At 44.1% G+C, this 19,277-nt stretch overlaps 1 protein-coding gene and 1 pseudogene across 9 annotated transcripts in view; one reads left to right on the forward strand and one right to left on the reverse strand.

Moving 5' to 3' along the window:
• SNX25 (sorting nexin 25) overlaps positions 1–19,277 on the reverse strand; it is a 135,281-nt gene that overhangs the window by 7,961 nt on the left and 108,043 nt on the right. For 8 of the 9 annotated variants that reach the window (XR_007458188.1, XR_007458187.1, XM_049632537.1 and 5 more), the window contains 6 exons: positions 19,057–19,188; positions 16,139–16,279; positions 12,229–12,342; positions 6,998–7,162; positions 4,302–4,419; positions 317–383 (listed from right to left, as the gene is read on the reverse strand). Coding sequence is in view for 7 of the 9 variants with exons in the window: in XM_049632537.1 (XP_049488494.1) it covers positions 317–383; positions 4,302–4,419; positions 6,998–7,162; positions 12,229–12,342; positions 16,139–16,279; positions 19,057–19,188 (737 nt within the window). In the remaining 2 variants the exon portion in view is untranslated. Of the gene's footprint in view, positions 1–316; positions 384–1,281; positions 1,358–4,301; positions 4,420–6,997; positions 7,163–12,228; positions 12,343–16,138; positions 16,280–19,056; positions 19,189–19,277 lie in introns of those variants that run through there. The other variant, XM_049632533.1, reaches the window with a different exon arrangement.
• LOC125923909 (28S ribosomal protein S17, mitochondrial-like) lies at positions 13,982–14,654 on the forward strand (annotated as a pseudogene).

Below are 19,277 nucleotides of genomic sequence, written 5' to 3' on the forward strand. Positions count from 1 at the left end.
GGGGCTTGAACTCACAACCCTGAGATCAAGAGTCACACGCTCCACCCACTGAGCAGCCAGGTGCCCCTACAGAACAGAATTTCCTGACCCTGTCAGCCAGAATGCTGAAGCTAGCTCAAGCTTTTATCATCTAGTTCACCATGCCTCCTGTGGGAGAAATTGTTTCCCTATCCAATCTTAGAACCCTAATGGAAACAAAATGAGAAAATATAATACCTTAAACTAGAGAGATCCCCGGCTACTATATCACAAGGTAATTTGATTTTTAAGGCAAAGAGTAAGGCATTAATTCAAACATTCATTTCATGAAACTCACTTGTTGATGGTTCTTCCAAAAGTGACCTGAACGAGAGCAATTAATGTTCTTCTCACCCATTTAAACACTAAAATAGAAATGAGGAGAAAAGAATTTATCACAGTATATCACAATTATGACATTTTCGGAGCTGCACAAAGCATAAATCTTACCATTTGACTCAATCTGAGTTCTGACACCAAGTAATGACTAGGATATCTGCAGAATTTGGGTCCAGGTTAGCAAACTGCTGTCAAAAAAAACTTCTTCCAAGCCTTCATTTTCCACATAGTAACCGATGAGATGAAACCTAAGAGTTTTTATAGCTTTTCAATGCCTAAACAACAGCTGAGCCAGCGAATGGAAACAACACTCTACTTCACCATGTCCCCAGGCTACTTACACGTCTGTTTTCCACCAGCAGACACTGCAAAGCCTATTTTAGGTTTCTGTCTGGCTTGTTGAACCCAATTTTCTAACACACTGCTCTGAATGAGAAATATCTGTGATCAAATGTTGACAAATATTTTGAAATATGAATGAGCTGATGGGCCTAACTTCCCTTTTGGATAGCCGTTTGTAGATCACTCCATACTTTTATGTATTTTATGCCCTTGGGAGAAAGGTGAACTGTCAAGAGCTGGGACCCCGAGTGAGCGTGACTTTGGCGCACTCCTGTGCCACTTCCCAGAGCAGCTGGGCACAAATCACCTTCTCTGAGCCTCAGTTTCCTCATCTGTTCAAGGGCATGTGTTTTGCTTTACAAATCTTGTTGATATCTTACACGAGTGCTGTAAAAGTTTCGACAGACCTAAACTTTAATTACCAACATGAAGACACATTTTTAAAGGTACAGAATATGAATATAAACCAGAAGACGGCAAAGAAATGCTGGGAGGATGTTTTAGGTCTGCAAATTGGAATCTAAACCAAATTTTCCATCTATATAAATTCACATCCATTCACTGAAATGTTTAGTTACTCACACATAAGCAAATGAGAAATTCAGGCTTGGCTCTTAGAGTTCAGGGCTCCTGCCCCAGTAGGAAAACCTAAAAGGGACTAAATCCACAAACACCTCTGTACGAGACAAACCACCCAAACAAAATCAACAATCAACACAGACTTGGCCCTAGACTTTTAGAACATTCCAAAGTCATTTCTAACTTTTTAAATGGATCTAAGTACCCAGCTAAAGTAGTGTTGTTAACCTGTCAAGTAAGAGTCAAGTCTTAGAATCAGAACTATGCTTCAAAGGTGCCTTAAATTTTTTTTGGAATTCAGAGCACTCTGATAGCACGCAGACTCGTTCATTTTAGGCTGGGAGCAGCATGTCTGCCGGTGCTGATAACCTCACTCTGGCTTTCCAGAGCAGAAGAGACGCAGCTCATACTGTCATGGAAACTGGTCTGGATCACCCCAGAAGAACCAAATGGCACTTGGAGATCTTGGAAGGCGGGAGCTTTATTTTACACCGGTGGGCTCAGAGGAGATCATTCTCCGGAGGTCTGAGCCCAGAGTGTCAACAGAGGGGACAATTTATAGTCTGTTACTTCCGCATTCCTCATTAGTAGTAATTTGGTACATGTGGCAAGCAGGGCGGGAAGAAGAACCTGGAAGGGGAGTCTTAGGGCAGGGGCTGGAATTTCCTTCTCAGTACTGTCGTCAGCCATCTTATAACGGATTTTTCTCTCTCAATATGCAGAGGGTCTGAGGACACAGGCAGCTCTAAGAATGCCTGACGGCCAAGCGACAGTTCTACATTTTTTAAAAGGCTGTATCACTGATCCCCTTTTGTACGCTTAACTAGAGCAGGAACCAAAAATGTCTTTGGTACAAATCTCTCCCAGCACTGATATGCCTTTACTCCCTTCTTCCAATCCTCTCCCGGTCCCCATTCCCCATACTGCACAGGAATCAGCCCTATTCTTCCTTCCAAGGACTCATCTGTTCAGACACATAAGCAGCTGCAGCAACACTGGCATTTTGCTGATGGCAAATATATCACATCTCATTATAAATGATGTTCTATTTATTCCCCTCTGAAATGTCACTAGCAAAACCAAATATGCTTCTAAGCAGGCATGTGGTAGAGGAAATCCAAGCTGCAAAGACAAGACTGGGCCCTACTCCCATCCATCATGTCTCTGGATCCCTTTGTTTCACAAAGAGCACACTGACCAAAGGCTACAATGGTGCTTCCTCATTCTTATCAACTCCATGGGAAATGGGGAAGACTCACGATTTAATGAGCCAGATTTCACTGACGAAGAGTCAGATTTTGGGTGGAGAACTAGTTTTTCCTGCCTATGCTGTACCTAGTTAAACATCAATATATATCTTAGAGCCTCTAAAACATAGAACAGGGATAGATAGCTTTTTCATCTGAAAGGATCTTTGGTATTTGGATGATATTCTATCACAGATTACTTCTTCATTTAACCATCCGCCATTTCTAAAGTTTAGCCTAGTTCCAAATTTCCATTATTGAAATTATGCTAAAATGAACATCCTTACGTATAAATCTCTGCCTGCAGTTTAGAACTGGGTCTAGGGCTTAATGCGAATTACATTTTTGGAACCCCTGCGGTGTAAGTTCACCGAAGAAAGAAGCTACATCTGATATACTTTTCTTTCTCCTTACAGAGTGATCTCTAAAACATATGCTCCCAAAGCGTTTGCTGATTGTTTTAGCTCTGGCTTATTAATGACTAAAATAATTAATTCTGGCACTTAAAATTTTCTTGCCTGTGCATCCATCCAGGCATTTTATTGATCACTGACTATGGATGAGGCATCACAGTAGATGGTGAGGACTAAGACACATAAAACATGTTCAAACTTGCAATAGTACTTGAAGTTTTTTCATCTGCTAATAATCCTTTAAGTGATATATTAAGGGATATACAAATAAGAAGGGAAGCCCAGCTCCATTTCCTATACAGGACCAACTCCCAGCCCATACTCTTTACCCCAAGGGAAAAGCTGCTAATCTGGGTAGACAGCACAAGACAGTCACAGGACAACATATTACTGGCTGGTGGCATTACGAGGCCTTACCAACGCTTACTCCTCACATGGGTTTCCTCTTGTAGGTGGTCGGCTGTGACTTCAGGCACCTGTCCTATCTCTAGCTAGTCCTGAGGCTCTCGGTACACGGAGCACACTGATCTCAGGGTTCAGAGTGTTGGGGGGGCTGTGGAAGGTGAGCGTGGGCAGAGGGACCTATTCAGGACCCAAGACTCAGCCACCTAGTACAGTTTGACCTTTTATCCAAGTAATACTCTGGGGGAGGAGCACCTGTGTGGGTCTTAACACGAATACTTTGATTCTGTTTTTGCCCTTGTTTCTGCCAAGTACATCTCCCTCAGGTACCGCTAGGGTGACATTTCTCAACCTTGGCGCTCTTTTGGACAGGACAGCTCTTTGTTGCGGGCGGTGCCCCGGGCCCTGGAGGGGGTTTGGTGGCATCCCTGGCCTCTCTCCACAAGATGCCAGGAGCACAATCCCCCAGGTTGTAACAACCAAAAGTGTTTCCAGATATCACCAAATGTCCCCTGAGGGACAAAATTCCCCCACCCTTCCACTGATAACCACTTCTCAACAGGGACAGAGGTAGCTGAAAGGTAGGCCTGAGGCATTTCCTGTGTCCCTGACCTGAGTACAACCTCACAGCACCAAAACCTTACCTTTATCAACAGGGCTCCTTCCCTGACTATGCACAATTATAAAGCAATGAGGCTATGCTAAACCACGTAAAAAAGAAATTCAAAGCATTCTATCTGTATTCAGAGGAACACGGTAGAGGGTAACTCAGGACCCAAAGTTCCCCAAGTACAGAGGTCGTGGCCTCGGGTTCTCCCACAGTATCTGGTTGGCTGGTAAATGTGTTTGCTGATGAGTGAATGGATATAGATACAAATGTGATTCGGGAATAAAGGGGTATTATGAGGGTATGGGTGGGTGTGGGTGTGTGACCACTTAAATAAATCACAAAGAGGCTTACTTCCTCGAAGTTCAAAGATCTCCCCAATCAACATGAAACATGGCTCAGCCAAGGCATCTTTCCTCCCATCCACATCATCACCATAATCTGACAGGTCACTGTCCTCCTCTGTCTCCTCCTGGGGGTACAGAAAGGTCAGAGGAAGTCACTTATCCAAGAAAGTTGTTAGAGTTGTTCTTTTCTTTCACATGGAAATTCCAACCTATGGGCTCACATTTCAACCGTAAACACTCATTTGACTTTCCTACATACAGAAATCTATGCATTCTCAACGCGGGGCAAAATGTGTATCTAACCCCAGGGAAAAGCTTGATGTTAAAGGCTTATTCAAGGTTTAAGATAATTTTGAAAAACTTCTATCACTGTATTAGTAAGGAGTGAATTAGTAGATAACAAAATAGTTTTCTAACCATTTTGAGTTTCAAAAGTAAGCCTTTTTAACTTAAAAGTCATGATTTTAAATTCGCTGTTAAAATGTTTTTTTAAATTCCCTGGTTTTTTTAAATGTCTTTTTTTTTTTAATGTTTATTTTATTTTTTGAAAGAGAGAGAGAGAGAGAGAGAGAAAGCAGGAGAGGGGCAGAGAGAGAGGGCGACACAGAATCTGAAGCAGGCTCCAGGCTCTGAGCTGCCAGCACAGAGCCCGACGTGGGCTCGAACTCACAAACTGCAAGATCATGACCTGAGCCAAAGTCAGACGCTTAACCGACTGAGCCACCCAGGCTCCCCAGTAATGTCATCATTTTAAAGCTCTGACTCAAGCTCTCATTCTGCACTTCAGTCAGTCTCATTTTCTGATCTGTGTATCAGCAAGTTTCAGCTCAAAACTCATTATCTGCCAGGTACCAGGCTACTGCGAATAGGGGTGATGTGGATCCAGACTTTCGGCGGCCCACAGCGATCTGGGGAGACTGACAAATATACGTGCAGCTGTTTCTACACAGAGGGCGAAGTGCTGTCACAGAAGCACAAACACGGGCAGTGGAAGGAGAGCTGAGCATCATTCTGATGTCTGCAGAGGCAACAGCTGAAGCTGTGAACCACACAGAGGGCTAGTAACAGCACTGTGGGGGACAGGCGGGGCAGGGGAAAGGACTGAGAAGTCAGAGGCAGGAGGAGTTTCCAAAACGTCACAGCAACATCAAATACTGCAGAAGAGGGGGAAGAAGGTGAAAACAGAGAGGAAGCCGCTGGATCGGGCCGTGGGCACTCACTCTTAGAGATAATCTCATAGTGACTGAGCCATAAGGTAAACTCCAAGAGGTTCGGGAATAAATGGGAGGTCATGGAGGAAAGCTAACCGACCACGGGCAGACATGACATACATGGCTCCGAGGGGCAGAGGTGGGAGAGAGGCTTGGGGGGTGAGCAGGTTTACACAGAGACCCGAGCACCGGTGTGGATATGCTCTGTGGGGTGTCCAGATTTCTCTCAGCTCAGGATGCAGTAAAGTAGCATGCTCCTGTCCATCATCCGCGCCTTCTGTCCAAACTCATTAAACCAATCCTGGTGAAGAGGCAGTAGCATTTGGCGATGAACGCCAAGGAGGTAATGAATGTCTCCATAAGGAGACACCGAATTTCAGCAATGGTCTTGAGCAATTTGCTGAAGAGCCAAAGTTGGGGCTCCAGTGTCCTAAACATAGCTAGAAGCTGGCTCTGCAGGGAAGCCTGAGCTCTAGAATACAAGATCGCTGGGGTGCCTGGGTGGCTCAGTCGGCTGGGAGTCCGACTTCAGTTCAGGTCATGATCTCACAGCTCGTGGGTTTGAGCCCCGCGTCAGGCTTTGTGCTGACAGCCCAGAGCCTGGAGCCTGTTTCGGATTCTGTGTCTCCCTCTCTCTCTGCCCCTCCCCTGTTCACGCTCTCTGTCTCGAGAATAAACACTAAAAAAAAAAAATTTAGAATACAAGATCGCAAATGTCTGCAGCCTCTCTCTATTCACTTCTTTACCCATGAATGTCACTCCTAGACTCATCTTCCTTCAGAATATTCCATGACCTTCCATTCCCTGAAAATAAGTTCTGACCACCTCAGCTTGGCATGACCTTGCCCCCCGCCCCTTCAGCTTTTTGCCTAATATTCCATTAATTAGCTCCCTCCAGACGCCCTCCTCTCTAGTCCCATGACCTACTGACTGTCCCTCTCATACCGGCCTCCCCATAATGACGACCCACATCTCCAGGGATGGCTGGTCCACCACTTTTACAGGGGCTCCCATACAACTTCCCATCCACATTTCGCCTACTGATCTTGTTATTACTCTTTTCTGTATCATAAGTCTTGCAAGTGGCTTATAGGGGAGCACAAGCAGGTGTCCCCAAAGTATAACAGCCATAATAACTGAAAAAGGATGTACCTGCTCCCCGACCCCCCACCAGTAGCATGCTTTCAACAAATATCTGGTACTTAAAACAGCCTTCAAAAAGATGTGCCCAAGTCTGCAAGAATGGCACAACTGGGGTGCACGTGTGGCTCAGTCAGTTGAACATCCGACTCCCGATTTCGGCTCAGGTCATGATCTCACGGTCCTGAGATAGAGCCTTGGGTCCGGCTCCGCAATGAACGTGGAGGCTGCTTGGGATTCTCTGTCTCTCCCTCTCTCCCTGCCCCTCCCCCACTTTCTCTGTCTCTGTCTCTCTCTGTTTCTCTCTCAAAATAAACAAACTTTTAAAAAATGGCACCTTTCAACAGCTTACCTCTTGATGTGAGAAGAAGTCGCGAGGAAGTCTTTCCAAAAATGAGGATAATGAAAAAGTGGATTTTTTCCCCTGCACATCAATAACCTTGAGGTAGTCAGGAGAAGGGCTCAAAAAGGCATAAAGTGCTTCACTCTGACACAGTCTTTCATCTGAAAGCAGATTCTGTGGAGGAAAAAGGGTGGGTTACTCCCAGGGAGGACTACACCTAAACTGCTGGAAACCAGCACAGATACAGGCGAGCGAGGCACAAAGGACTGCGCTGGGGATTTACCTCCCCGATTCTGAACCCCAAACCGCTTCCCTCTCCTGCTGAAACAGAACATCTGAGATTAATTGCAGTGATCTCAACCCTCTCCTGGGAAACCGGAGCACCCTAATCATCCTGCTCGTGGGGGATGCGGCGTGGACAACAGAACGCACTCGGTTTGCACCACAACAAAGAACTCCTGCTTTGCACACATCTGACAGACCTGTGGCCACCGCCTCTGAACGTCACCTTCACCCGCCTGTGTTGGAACACCTTACACACCACCCACTGCGCAAGGACCCTCTGCGCGCTGACAGCACGAAGCCTGCTTGGGATTCTGTCTCCCTCTCTCTCTGCCCTTCCCCAATTTGTGATCTCTCTCTCCCTCTCTCTCAAAAATAAACCTTAAATAAAAAACAAACAAATAAATACTCGAAAAAACACAATACAGGATTTAGGATTAAAGAGACCAATGGTGGGGCACCTGGGTGGCTCAGGCAGTTGGGTGTCCGACTTCGGCTCGGGTCATGATCTCGCTGCTGGTGGGTTCGGGCCCCGTGTCGGGCTCTCTGCTGACAGCCTGGGGTCTGGAGCCTGCTTCGGATTCTGTGTCTCTTTCTGCCCCTCCCTTGCTCATGCTCTGTGTCACTCTCTCTCAAAAATAAATAAACATTGAAAAAAACTTAAAAAAAAGAGACCAATGGGAAATAGTGCCCCATTTATGATGTAATCTCTCTGGGGTAGAGGGACACTGGGAGCACTGTGCTTCTGCTATGACAGCCTGGGGTGGCAGAAGAGGTTAGGTTCTAATTTTTTTTTTTTTAATGTTTATTTATTTTTGAGACAATGTGAGAGAGTGCAAGCAGCGGAGGGGCAGACAGAGGGAGACACAGAATCTGAAGTGGGCTCCAGGCTCTGAGCTGTCAGCCCAGAGCCCAACGCGGGGCTTGAACTCACGAACCGTGAGATCATGACCTGAGCTGAAGTCGGATGCTTAACCGACTGAGCCACTCAGGTGCCCCAAGAGGTTAGGTTCTAGTCTCAGTGGACTTGGTCCCTGACAGTCACATGACATTTGTTCAGGCAAAGGTTGAAATCTGATAAACTATGACCTTCTCTAGAACAAGTACTTCCGAGAACACCCCATACTGCCACACAGGGGACAGGGGGTCCAAGGGTGCGACCAACATTCCAGTGGTTGTTAGCTTCCTGTGTCCTGCATGAAGACTGGACTGGAAATAGGTACGTTCTGACTCAGATGGAGGGAAGGAGGTTAATGCGGATGAGGAGTGGGTGTCACTACCGCCTTCCCTGGCCCCGGAGCCCAACAGATAGGCCTTTATTCCTTTCACAGAGCATCAAATGTTCACTTGTATGCAAGGATAGATTAGAAGGAGTGAGATACTCTCCCCCCTAACTTGATTTCCTTTAGCTGATCTATACTCTCCAGCACTATTTTTTAAGATAGTAAGAAATGACTAAGTCTTGAACTTAATATAATCAATAGAAAGAAATCATTAAGGGTAATAAGACTTTGGCCTAAATTATATTTGATTATGAAGGAAAATAATCAAATTAAATACATAGGAAAAGTCAGAAATTCTCAAAGATGTCTGTGGGGCAAGGTATAATTGTTTTTTAACTTTTTTTTTTAAGTAGCCTCTACCCCCACATGGGGCTCAAACTCAGGACCCTGAGATCAAGATCAAGATCAAGAGTCACTTGCTCTACCAACTGAGCCAGCCAGGCACCCCCTGGGGTTTTATAGTGTTTAAGCTCTTTGGGGATGGCATCCCATTCCCAACTCCTTCCCACAAACACCTAGAGCACGTTGTCCTATTCTAGTGAAGATCTAAGGTGACCATCCAGTTAAGGGGTGATGGAGAAAGGTGTAAGGCACTCCAAGAACAGTGCTGTGCACACGCACACCAAGAAGCAGGACAGAGCACCGCTGGAGGCGGAAGGCTGGTGTAAGCAGTCTGTTCCTATATGTCCACAGGAATGAAGAAAGACACGTGCGTGGCCGAGAATGACTATCTAGATTATTAAATATCTGTATGGTTAGTTTGCTTCAATAGGGAACCATTTCTCATAAATAAACGTTCAAGTACACACGTGCTCACTGGAATCCCTTTTTCTGGAAGGTCCTGTGAACCCAATAAAAGACTAAGCATTTTACATCTTTTCCTGTTTGCAGTTGGTGGGATAATATTTGAAATAACAGTCTGCAGTGTAACTTTCCGAAATACATTCAATAGTTAGTGCTTTCAAATAGTCTTTGAGGAAATGGGAAAACAATCCAAATCTGTACTTCCTGGTTTGAAAACCTCTTGATTACAAGACAAAAGGCCACTTGGAACTAGTTTCATCTGGCTTAGCTGCAGGTTATTCTTGCTCTGGGCTGTGCCCACATGACCTACCAGTGGCGCCAGGGTCGCAGAGTGTGGTTTCTCTCCTGGCACAACAGCAGAACTCACTAACCCATTTCCATCACCCACAATCCAGTAAGGGTACATATCCGCCCTCCCTGCACCCAGAAAGTGCAGGCACAGAGTGTTGTGTCTTGTTTCACAAACAAGATCTTTAACTCATCTGAATGATTCAATCGGTTACTATGTTGGAGTGGGTTTAATGATTTCCTAGACATTCTGAATCAGCAACAAAATGGTAGGATTTCAGTTTTAAATTCTCTTGTAAGAGCATTTAAACACTGATGATTCTCTAACCCAGTTCTGCCATAATTAAACTCAGAACATTTTTCTACAGTGCAAATTGTTTTATTTCCCAAGAGAGGTTTATATATTATATACTATACACACATATTATATAATATTATAAAAAATAATTTTAGGAAACAAAAATTTCCCTTGGGAAATAACATAATTTGTATCTTGGAAAACTTTAGAATACACACATACGAACATATTTAGAGAGAGACAGAGACAGAGGGAAAGAAGAAGATATGAATATAAGGGGAAAAAAGTCAAAGCAACTCTGACATTAACTTATTTTTTTATAAAATTTTTTTTCAACATTTATTTATTTTTGAGAGAAAGAGCACGAGTGGGGGAGGGGCAGAGAGAGAAGGAGACAGAATCTGAAGCAGGCTCCAGGCTCTGAGCTGTCAGCACAGAGCCCGACGCAGGGCTAGAACTCACAAACTGTGAGATCATGACCTGAGCCAAAGTCAGATGCTTAACCAACTGAGTCACCCAGGCGCCCCTGACGTTAACTTATTTTAACAACGACCCATACTTCTGATTCAACGACTATATTTGAATATAGCCTTTACTAAGAATTTGGCAACATCCACTATTTAAAATCTCAGGACTTCTAGCTACCATATATAGGCAAAAAGTGTTTCACAAGGCAAAGTTCAATGCCTCCAAAAAGAGCTTTGGGGGTCCATGGTTTGAGTAACTTAACTATACTCTGCATATATAGAGGGCACAGCAAAGGAAAAATATATAGTGGTTGCTACTAAGGATCGTGTATCTTTGGCCTTATTCTCTAAAAACAGACTGAAGACAAATAATAAAGCATTCAGAGGAACTTAGGAGAAGGTCTTTAGGACCTCAGAGTAGGCAAAGATTTCCTAACAAGCAGAAAGGCAAAACCACAAGAGAAAAAATTGGTATTTTGGGCTAAATTAAAATTGAGAACTTCAGTTCATTAAAATAAGTCATTAAGAGAGCGAAAAGGCCATCCACAGAAAGGGAGAAGGTATCTGCAACATAAATGGTTTGACAAGATTTATGTCCAAATCACATGCAGAACTCCCACAAAGTGGTAGGGAAAAGACAGGAGACAGGACAGAAAAGCAGACTCAACTTGGCCAGACCCTTCACGAAAGAAACTATCCAAATGGCCAAAGACATACAGACTGGTAGTTCATATCATTAGCTGTCAGGGAAATGCAAATTAAAACCACAACAAGATACTACCACACACCCACCAGGATGATTACAAAGAACAAAGCAGGGCCCCTGAACGGCTCAGTCAATTGAGTGTCCACATTGGCTCAGGCTGTGATCTCATGGCCGTGATCTCGCAGTCAGTCATGAGATCGAGCCCCGCGTCGGGCTACGCGCTGAGGGTGGAGCCTGCTTGGGATTCTCTACGTCTCTCTCCCACTTGCACGTGCGCACGTGTGCGCGTTTTTCAAAATAAATAAATAAGCATTTTTTTTTCTTTAAAGAACACGGCAGAGAGTCAGTGGCAATGGTGACGGGGTGCAATCAGAACCCTTACATTCTGGGGTGACAGTGTAAAAACTGCTACAACGACTTCATAAAACTAAGAAACTCAGACACGCAGGTATTACACGACATATATTCACCAAAAGACAAGTACTAGAAGTTTCTAGAAGCCCTCTTCATAAATGGCCTCAACCGGAAACCATGCAGATGCTTGTCAAAAACAGAATGAATAGAGTACAATATGTTCGCACAGTGGGAAATCTACACAATAGTGAAAACGAACGATCCGCAGCCAGAACAGCACTGCGGGCCAGAGTCCCCTGAACACAGTGTCGAGTGAAAGAGGTCAGACACATAGGAGTCCATACTGCATGATTCCATTTATACAAAGTGCGAAAACAAGTGTCTCTGGGCTGTCGGAAGTCAGGATCATCACGGCCCCTGGTCGGGGTGGGGGGCAATGAACAGGAAGAAAGCCGGAGGCACTGGCAGTATCCTATTTCCCGGACTGGGTGCTAGTGCGTGCACGCACGGTGTGCTCAGGGTGTGAAGGAGGAGACGGTTGTACACGTGATTTCTGTACTGTACGTATTTTATATTTTTTATATTTTGTGTGTGTGGTATACTTTCATGACAAACAAATAAGCCAACCAAAGATATTTTGAGGATCTGGCATGACCAGAGAGCACAGGAAGCTAATGAGCAAGATCTTAGAATAATGACAGTTTAACCCCAAAATAACTAATTTTTCCTCTTGGATCCAAAACGTTTCAGTTGCTTACCTGTAAAAACTTATTTAATTGATTCTTTGACTTTTCCATAAACTTGTGATCTATAGATTTGAAAGGCAGCTTGCTAAGAGAAGGCAACTGGACTTTTTTTAAAGAAGGGAAACACTGTGGAAGAAAACATTAAATGTTAGCAACTCAGTCATATTTATATCTTGGGGGGGACAGTTTAGATTTATAATTAGAACAAACCAAGTATCTTCTTCCTGTTCTCGTTCCTCTTGAGATTTAAGACCTTGAAAACCCGACTGTTCTAATCCGGCTCCAAGGAATGAGGAGGAGCAGGACATTTGATGAAAAAAGTCTAAAGCGCACCCGTAGGCCCACGAAGGCCTGGAAGCCAGGCAGCCCTGAGGCCAGGCCAATCGGGTGGATTTGTGCAACACGAAGCAGCCCAGTGCTCTAGGCGGGCACACCCGGCTCACAGACGATTTTTCTGTTAGGATGTGCTTTGTTTACAACATCTCCAGGTGTGGACAAGTTATCAAAGCTGACAAAAGAATACAACGGAAAGAAAGAGTAACTGGGCTTGTAGCTTTCTTACCGCCTTTCGCAATGTAACCATATTAATATTAATACTGCATATTAATAAATAATAACAGACTTCCCTTTGTGGATGAAGGCCTACATTCTGCCAGACACTGTGCTAGAAGCATGGCGTGTGTACCAACAGCTCTAAGAGTTGGCAATGGCTATTCATTCCTGTTCTACATAGGATACAACTGACGACAGGATTAAAACCCAGATCCATCTGACCACACAGTCTGTGTCCTTTGTGCCAATTCCCAAACTCTCCAGACTCTGCCCCCATTTCCAAACGCTGGCCTTCACGAAGGCACTGGGGCCATCTGAATGTGCTTAATGAAACCAGCTGGCATCGACAAGTCAGGGAGCACAGAGTCTGCCTGCCACAGCCTTCGGTGCTGCTGACCCTTGGCGCACAGAAGGGGCACAGGAGCACCCGCTGGCCTGGCCGTAGCAGGAGAAGGCGTGGGACAAGTCAGTCAGAGCAAGTGCATGCAAGTGCTTCGGGTGCCGGGAAAGGGAAAACTGGCCCTTCCCTCGCAGCCCACTAAAGGACCAGCAGTACAACGGCACGTGCCCAAGGCTGTACATAAACCAGGGCTCCGACTCACGGTACAGTCGTAGAGAAACGAAACAGGCAGTGAGCGTCAGAAGGGAAGACTGCACTTCCCCGGGGACCCGAAAAGGTGCTTCCTGTCCCAACTGTCAACAGAAAGCATTCACATACAAAAACATGACAACTCACACGATGCTAATTTCTAAGGGTGAGAAAAGAACCCAGTGATCAGCTAAAGAGAGGAGAAAAATGACAGACATGGAATTTTATAAGGCTTATTTCCTCTCAGTCTTTGATCTACTTGTTTCTGGTTTTCTAAGAATATTTTCCACATACATTTTATTTCAAAACCTCCTCTCAATTCCTTTTTCTCCTTCTGTTTTCGTCAGCAACTAGACCGATCCTAAACTTGGCTTCACAATGGTTTGTCACAGGGCAAACAACACATTTTTCTGCAGTGTCAATTGTACTCGACAATTTTGGCAAAAATTTAATCTTCTATTGAGACGGCAGTTTGCTTTCCACACTACCAGGGTGACCACAGTCCACTGGAGAAGTACCAGAGTCGGACACTTGGTTGTGGCCACCAACCTTTTAAAAGCATTTGAAGAAGTTATAGAGGATGCGTGCAGGGAAAGCAGAGCGGGAAGTGACCAAAGCCACATGATGTCAGTGGTTCGTTCATCTGTCCATGCCAGATGCATCGTGGAGAAGGCGATCGGAACAGCAAGGCAAAAACCAGCCAAAGTCAGAGTGACCAGGCTTGTTTGGGATCCCTACTGATTAAAGTATTTTAATAAGGGAAAAGTCTACTTTGCTCATGATGCTCTTTAGCAGCACACTGTTGGGGATATCGTGCTTCTCAAAGCTCCACTGTCCCACGAACAAAGCAGGTAAAACATGAACTGGCCGAGATCGTTTTCAAAGTTGGACAAGTCACAGATCCAGTGACGGGAAAACCCTGTGCAGGAACTCCCTACCTGGAAAGCCGGGTCAGTCTGGAACCCACCCACCCAACCAAAACTCTGGAAGAACTGAATAGCTCTTCAGAAGAGTAAAGGGGGACTGGAAGAAGGAGTCAAAGGGAAAGATATCTAAGTTGGCTTTATGGAAAAAAATGTTTCTAAGTGTCACTACAAACTGTCCAATTTCTCTTCTGGTATTTATGGAACAGGTAAAGTAAATAAGCAAAGGCCTTGTTAAAATTTTTCATAAAAGTTTAAGGTCATGTTTTAAATTTCCTTTTCATTAGACATATTTTCTCTTACAGTAAGTATGCCTAGTAATCCCCATTGTTTTGTAAGCTCACTATTTTAGAAGGTTTTTTTTTTTGTTTTTTTTTTTTCATTTGCCAAAGGAATCTTGAATTTATCTTAGAATCTTTGGGGAGGAAAAAACCTTTTGATATCATAAAACGGATTCACATTAAGTGAATATTTATTTTTGGCGGTACATATTCAAAATTAATTTAAACTTTTTCTCTGATTTAACCAATTATGAATGGAAATAACAGTCTGATTGGGGTCAGTCTGTATCAGATTAAAGTCTGTATTAATAAGAAAGCTGACATAAAGAAAATAAAACTTGAAAATTCGAAAAAAAAAAAGGCACTTGAAGAAGTTATAGTATTCACAAGATAGTGATTAAAAAGGTTTAAAAAAATCCCCTCAGGAGAAAAGGTTATAGGAAATAGACATATTTCATTTGCAGAAGAGGAGTCTGATAGGTGACCACAGGATTTTACCAAGAGTCAGTTCATTCTAAGCCAGAGAACAATAAACAGAAACAAAAGTAGACGTGACTGAAAAGCTTTTCAGTTGCTGGGGAAGAGGGCAGTCACCTCCAGGAGGAGGAGAGTTAGAGAAGACGCAATTCCTGAGAAAGATGGAAGAACAAGAAATGGAAAGTAAGATGACCCGGATTCCAATCCTGGTTTGGCCACTATGTACACGTCCTATGATAAATTGACCAAACTCTCTGGGGTCAGTTCCTCACACCTTAAAATAAAAGAAGTGACCTAGATTAGAAGCTTTCTAATGTTTCTAACTAAAACTCACAGTAGGAAGTGCATGCTACGCTGCAGCCTGCATATGTATAAATGCATATCCACATAGATAATATAATCCACATGTAAAGCTGAGAAGTTCTATGAAACAGTGTTCATTACTACCACTGCTACCACCACCGACACGGTAACGTTTATTATGCAAAACACTCTCTTCTAAATGCTTTGGATAAACGTATTCTCTTAATTCTCACAAATCTGTGAGATGGGAGAGGTAGATGCTATGGATATTCGTATTCTACTGATGAGGAAGAAGAGGGACAGAGAGACAGAGGGACAAGTCCCAGGTCATATAGCTACTAAACAGTATAGCCACAGTCCAAACTCAAGCAGTCTTGCTCCTGAGTCTATGCTTTCAACCACGACACTGTATGACTCCCTTACTTGTTGTGCTGAAATCCAATATATTCTATGCTCTGTCCACTGCTGCAATCAATAACTGATTTCACTTCCCACTAATGGGTCACAACTGGCAGCCTCAAAACCGGGGGCCCTAGATGACCCCTAGCTCTCTTTCAGCTCTGGGGTTCTCTGAGGCTTAGTGGAGATCAGACAGTTCTTTGTCCTGAAGGATTTACTCTAAACCGTCTGAGCTATGAGTTAATTTCCAAATGTCGGACTGAAAAAGCCACTTTGCCAGTATCCATAGCGAAGGGAGAAAGGTTAATGATCAGTTTCCTTATATGTAAAAATTGAAATGAGCTCTTAAATATCTTCTTGCTTGTAATTCTAAACCTTGTATTCATGAGTATGCATACCTCACTAAGTTTCCGGTGTAAATTCTGAAACTCACTGAGCCTTCTAGGGACGGTCCAGTTCTTAGTTTCAACTCCGCCAACTTCTTGTAAGCTTACCATGACAAAGTAACAGGGCATTTGCTCACCATTCTCTTCTGTAACCTTGGAAAAAACAGACACCACAACAACAAAAAGCATGGTTAGCGGATGTGGTAGGCAAGATTTCTAAATACTCCCCAAGATTTCCCACCCCTTGGTGGCTACACCCTGCATCATCCCTGGAACTGTGAATATGGTGTCCATTCCTGCGATTAGGTTATGCTATATTTGACAGCTGACCTTAAAGAAGGGAGATTACCCGGATGGGTCTAACCTAATCATACAAGCCCCTGAAGAGCAGAGACACTCCCTGGGATGGTAGGAGGACAGGAAGTCAGAAAGACAGGAAGCGCAAGAAGGACTCGGCATGTGGTGCTGGCGTGAAGATGGAGAGGGGCAGGTGGAAAGGACGTGGCAGGGCCTCCGCTGACAGCCAGACGAGACCTCAGGTCTACAACCGCATGGAACGGAATCCTGCCAACGCCCTAAACGAGCTTGGAAGTGGCTTTTTCCTCAGAGTCTCCAGACAAGAACTCAGTCTGGCCAATACGTTGCCTTCAGCCTCGGGAAACAATGAGTAGAGGACACCGTCATACGGTGCTGGACTTTCAACCTGCAGAATTGCGAGCCAATCAGTGGACACTGTTTTAAGCCATGAAACGTGGTCATTTGTTACATATCAAAAGAAAATTAATATAGCAGACTTAGCATCCTAAGTGTATTCCTTTGAAAAAACAAATTAACAGAAAGCAAAAAGGTGTAAGATATGCTAAAACCTGTCTCAGAAAAGGATAAAGCCTTCCCCAGTTTAATTTCTGGATTCAACAAACCATGATTTCAATTTTCATGAAATTTTACATTGAAAGATATACATTGAAAGAAAAGATTTCCTCTACCTCCCAACTTAGATAATTCATTCAGACACACACACACACACACACACACACACACACACACACACACACATCATAATTCAGAAATAGGCCATTATTATACTTAACATAAATAGATTAGAAACAAAAAGAAAATACTGAATTTAGGCTTGAATTAGTATCATCAATCAAATTAGAGACAAAGAGTCAATAAGAAAGGCAAAGGAAAGAGACACAAGACACACTGAGCACCCACGGAGCCCCGTGACGTAGGACCATTACCCCACTGTGAGGATGCAGGAGGTGAGGACACACACAGGGTCTCTGGACTGTCCTACGATCACACAGCTAGTGTGGGTGTCAGCCAGGATCAGAACTCAAGAGAATCTGGCGCGACGTAGATACATCTTCCACACATTCCCATGCAGGGCTGCCTTGCAAACTCTGGCGGTCAGGTGACCCTTCAGGGTCCATTGCCATTATCTTTTCGGTGACCACGGTGCCACGGCGAGCTCCTGAAGCTGGCCGTAATGGGAGTGCTCGCAAGTACCAAAGAGCCGGTGCAGCACCCAGTGAAGCACTCCTGCCGCGGGTGTGCTTTCAGAGCTGCTCTCGGAGAACATGAATTGCGTGCTATCCAATCTAGAGGTGAACTTAGGGTTGTGAATCTTAAGCAACCCCCACGCCACCACCACAGAGAGCGTGTAAAGACACCGGGCTGATGGGCAAGACGGAGAAGAACAAAGATAAAGGGTACAAACAGGCCCTTACAAATCTAAGGAGTTAAGTATTTTCACAAGCCGTTTGAAATAATAGTGGAACAAAACATTAACACTGTGTTCCTCATGATCTCGTTATTTGTGTGGACCTGACCTTCGTCTCCAGATTTCCATATGACTGATAGTAAGCCAGGTGGGAACAAAGAAGTTGTCAACAGTGGAAATGCCTATATGCATCACTCCTTGAAGAGAAATTCTTTTTACAGACAAAAGGGATACAGCATATTCTGGAAATTGATACCCATATCCCTCAAAGAATAGCAAAATATTTTCTAAGTCAAAGCAAAAAATATTCATTATTAAAGATCTTAGAGCAATTGAGATTTAAGTAATTGAAGTCAGCAGAATGGAACAATCAGAAACACTTAAAATTTTTAATTTTTCACCACCAAATTTCAAATAGTGCCCTTCCATTTTATTTCAACCCTCAATGGCAAAAGAAAATGGCAATTCAAGGACATTACCTGTCCCTATCTGAAAGGTGCTTACAGTTCCAGTGAACAAGAACAACCTGAAATGGAGAGAGATCAGATCTATGCCAGGCAGCTCTAGTACAGCTCACAGTCAAGGGTAGTAAGACAGAGCGAGAATAGTGAGGAAAGAAGGGGGCAAATGCAGTCTGTAAGAGCAAACGTAACTTTTCTATCCTCAACCTTAATTCTGTAGGACAAAATCTTGTCTTATAAGATCATACTCATTTTTTAAATTTTTTTAAATGTTTTTATTTATTTTTGAGAGAGAGTGCAATTGGGGGAGAGACAGAGACAGAGGGGAACAGAAGATCTGAAGCAGGCTCTGCGCTGAGAGCAGCAAGCCTGATGCGGGGCTCCGAACTCACAAACTGCAAGATCATGACCTGAGCTGAAGTCAAAGCTTTGCTCAACTGACTGAGCCACCCAGGCACCCCGAAATCATATTCTTTTTTATTATTTTTTTAATGTTTATTTATTTTTGAGAGAGAGACAGACAGAGTGCAAGCGGGGAGGGGCAGAGAGAGAGGGAGACACAGAATCCAAAGCAGGCTCCAGGCTCTGAGCTGTCAGCACAGAGCCCGATGCAAGGCTTGAACCCACAAACCATCAGATCGTGACCCGAGCTGAAGTCGGATGCCCAACTGACTGAGCCACCCAGGTACCCCTCCAAAATCATACTCTTAAAGTAAACTTGGAGGAAAAGCAGTCAGACCTACCTCTCCACTGGTGATGGAGGCTTTCCACATTCCGAGGTTCTCACACCACCAATCTGTTCTTGCCATGTGCAGCTGTAGGTCCGTGCGTTCTTTCTCTATTAGAATTATTTCCTCCTTCAACTTGGAAACAATCTGCAAGAGGGAAAACATCCTGAGAGTTACAAAAGCGCTTAAAATGCTACACAATTCAGCAAAGTAGCAGGGTACAAAATCAACAGACA

Source organism: Panthera uncia, chromosome B1, assembly GCF_023721935.1.
Source record: "Panthera uncia isolate 11264 chromosome B1, Puncia_PCG_1.0, whole genome shotgun sequence".
NCBI classification, from domain to species: Eukaryota; Metazoa; Chordata; class Mammalia; order Carnivora; family Felidae; genus Panthera; species Panthera uncia.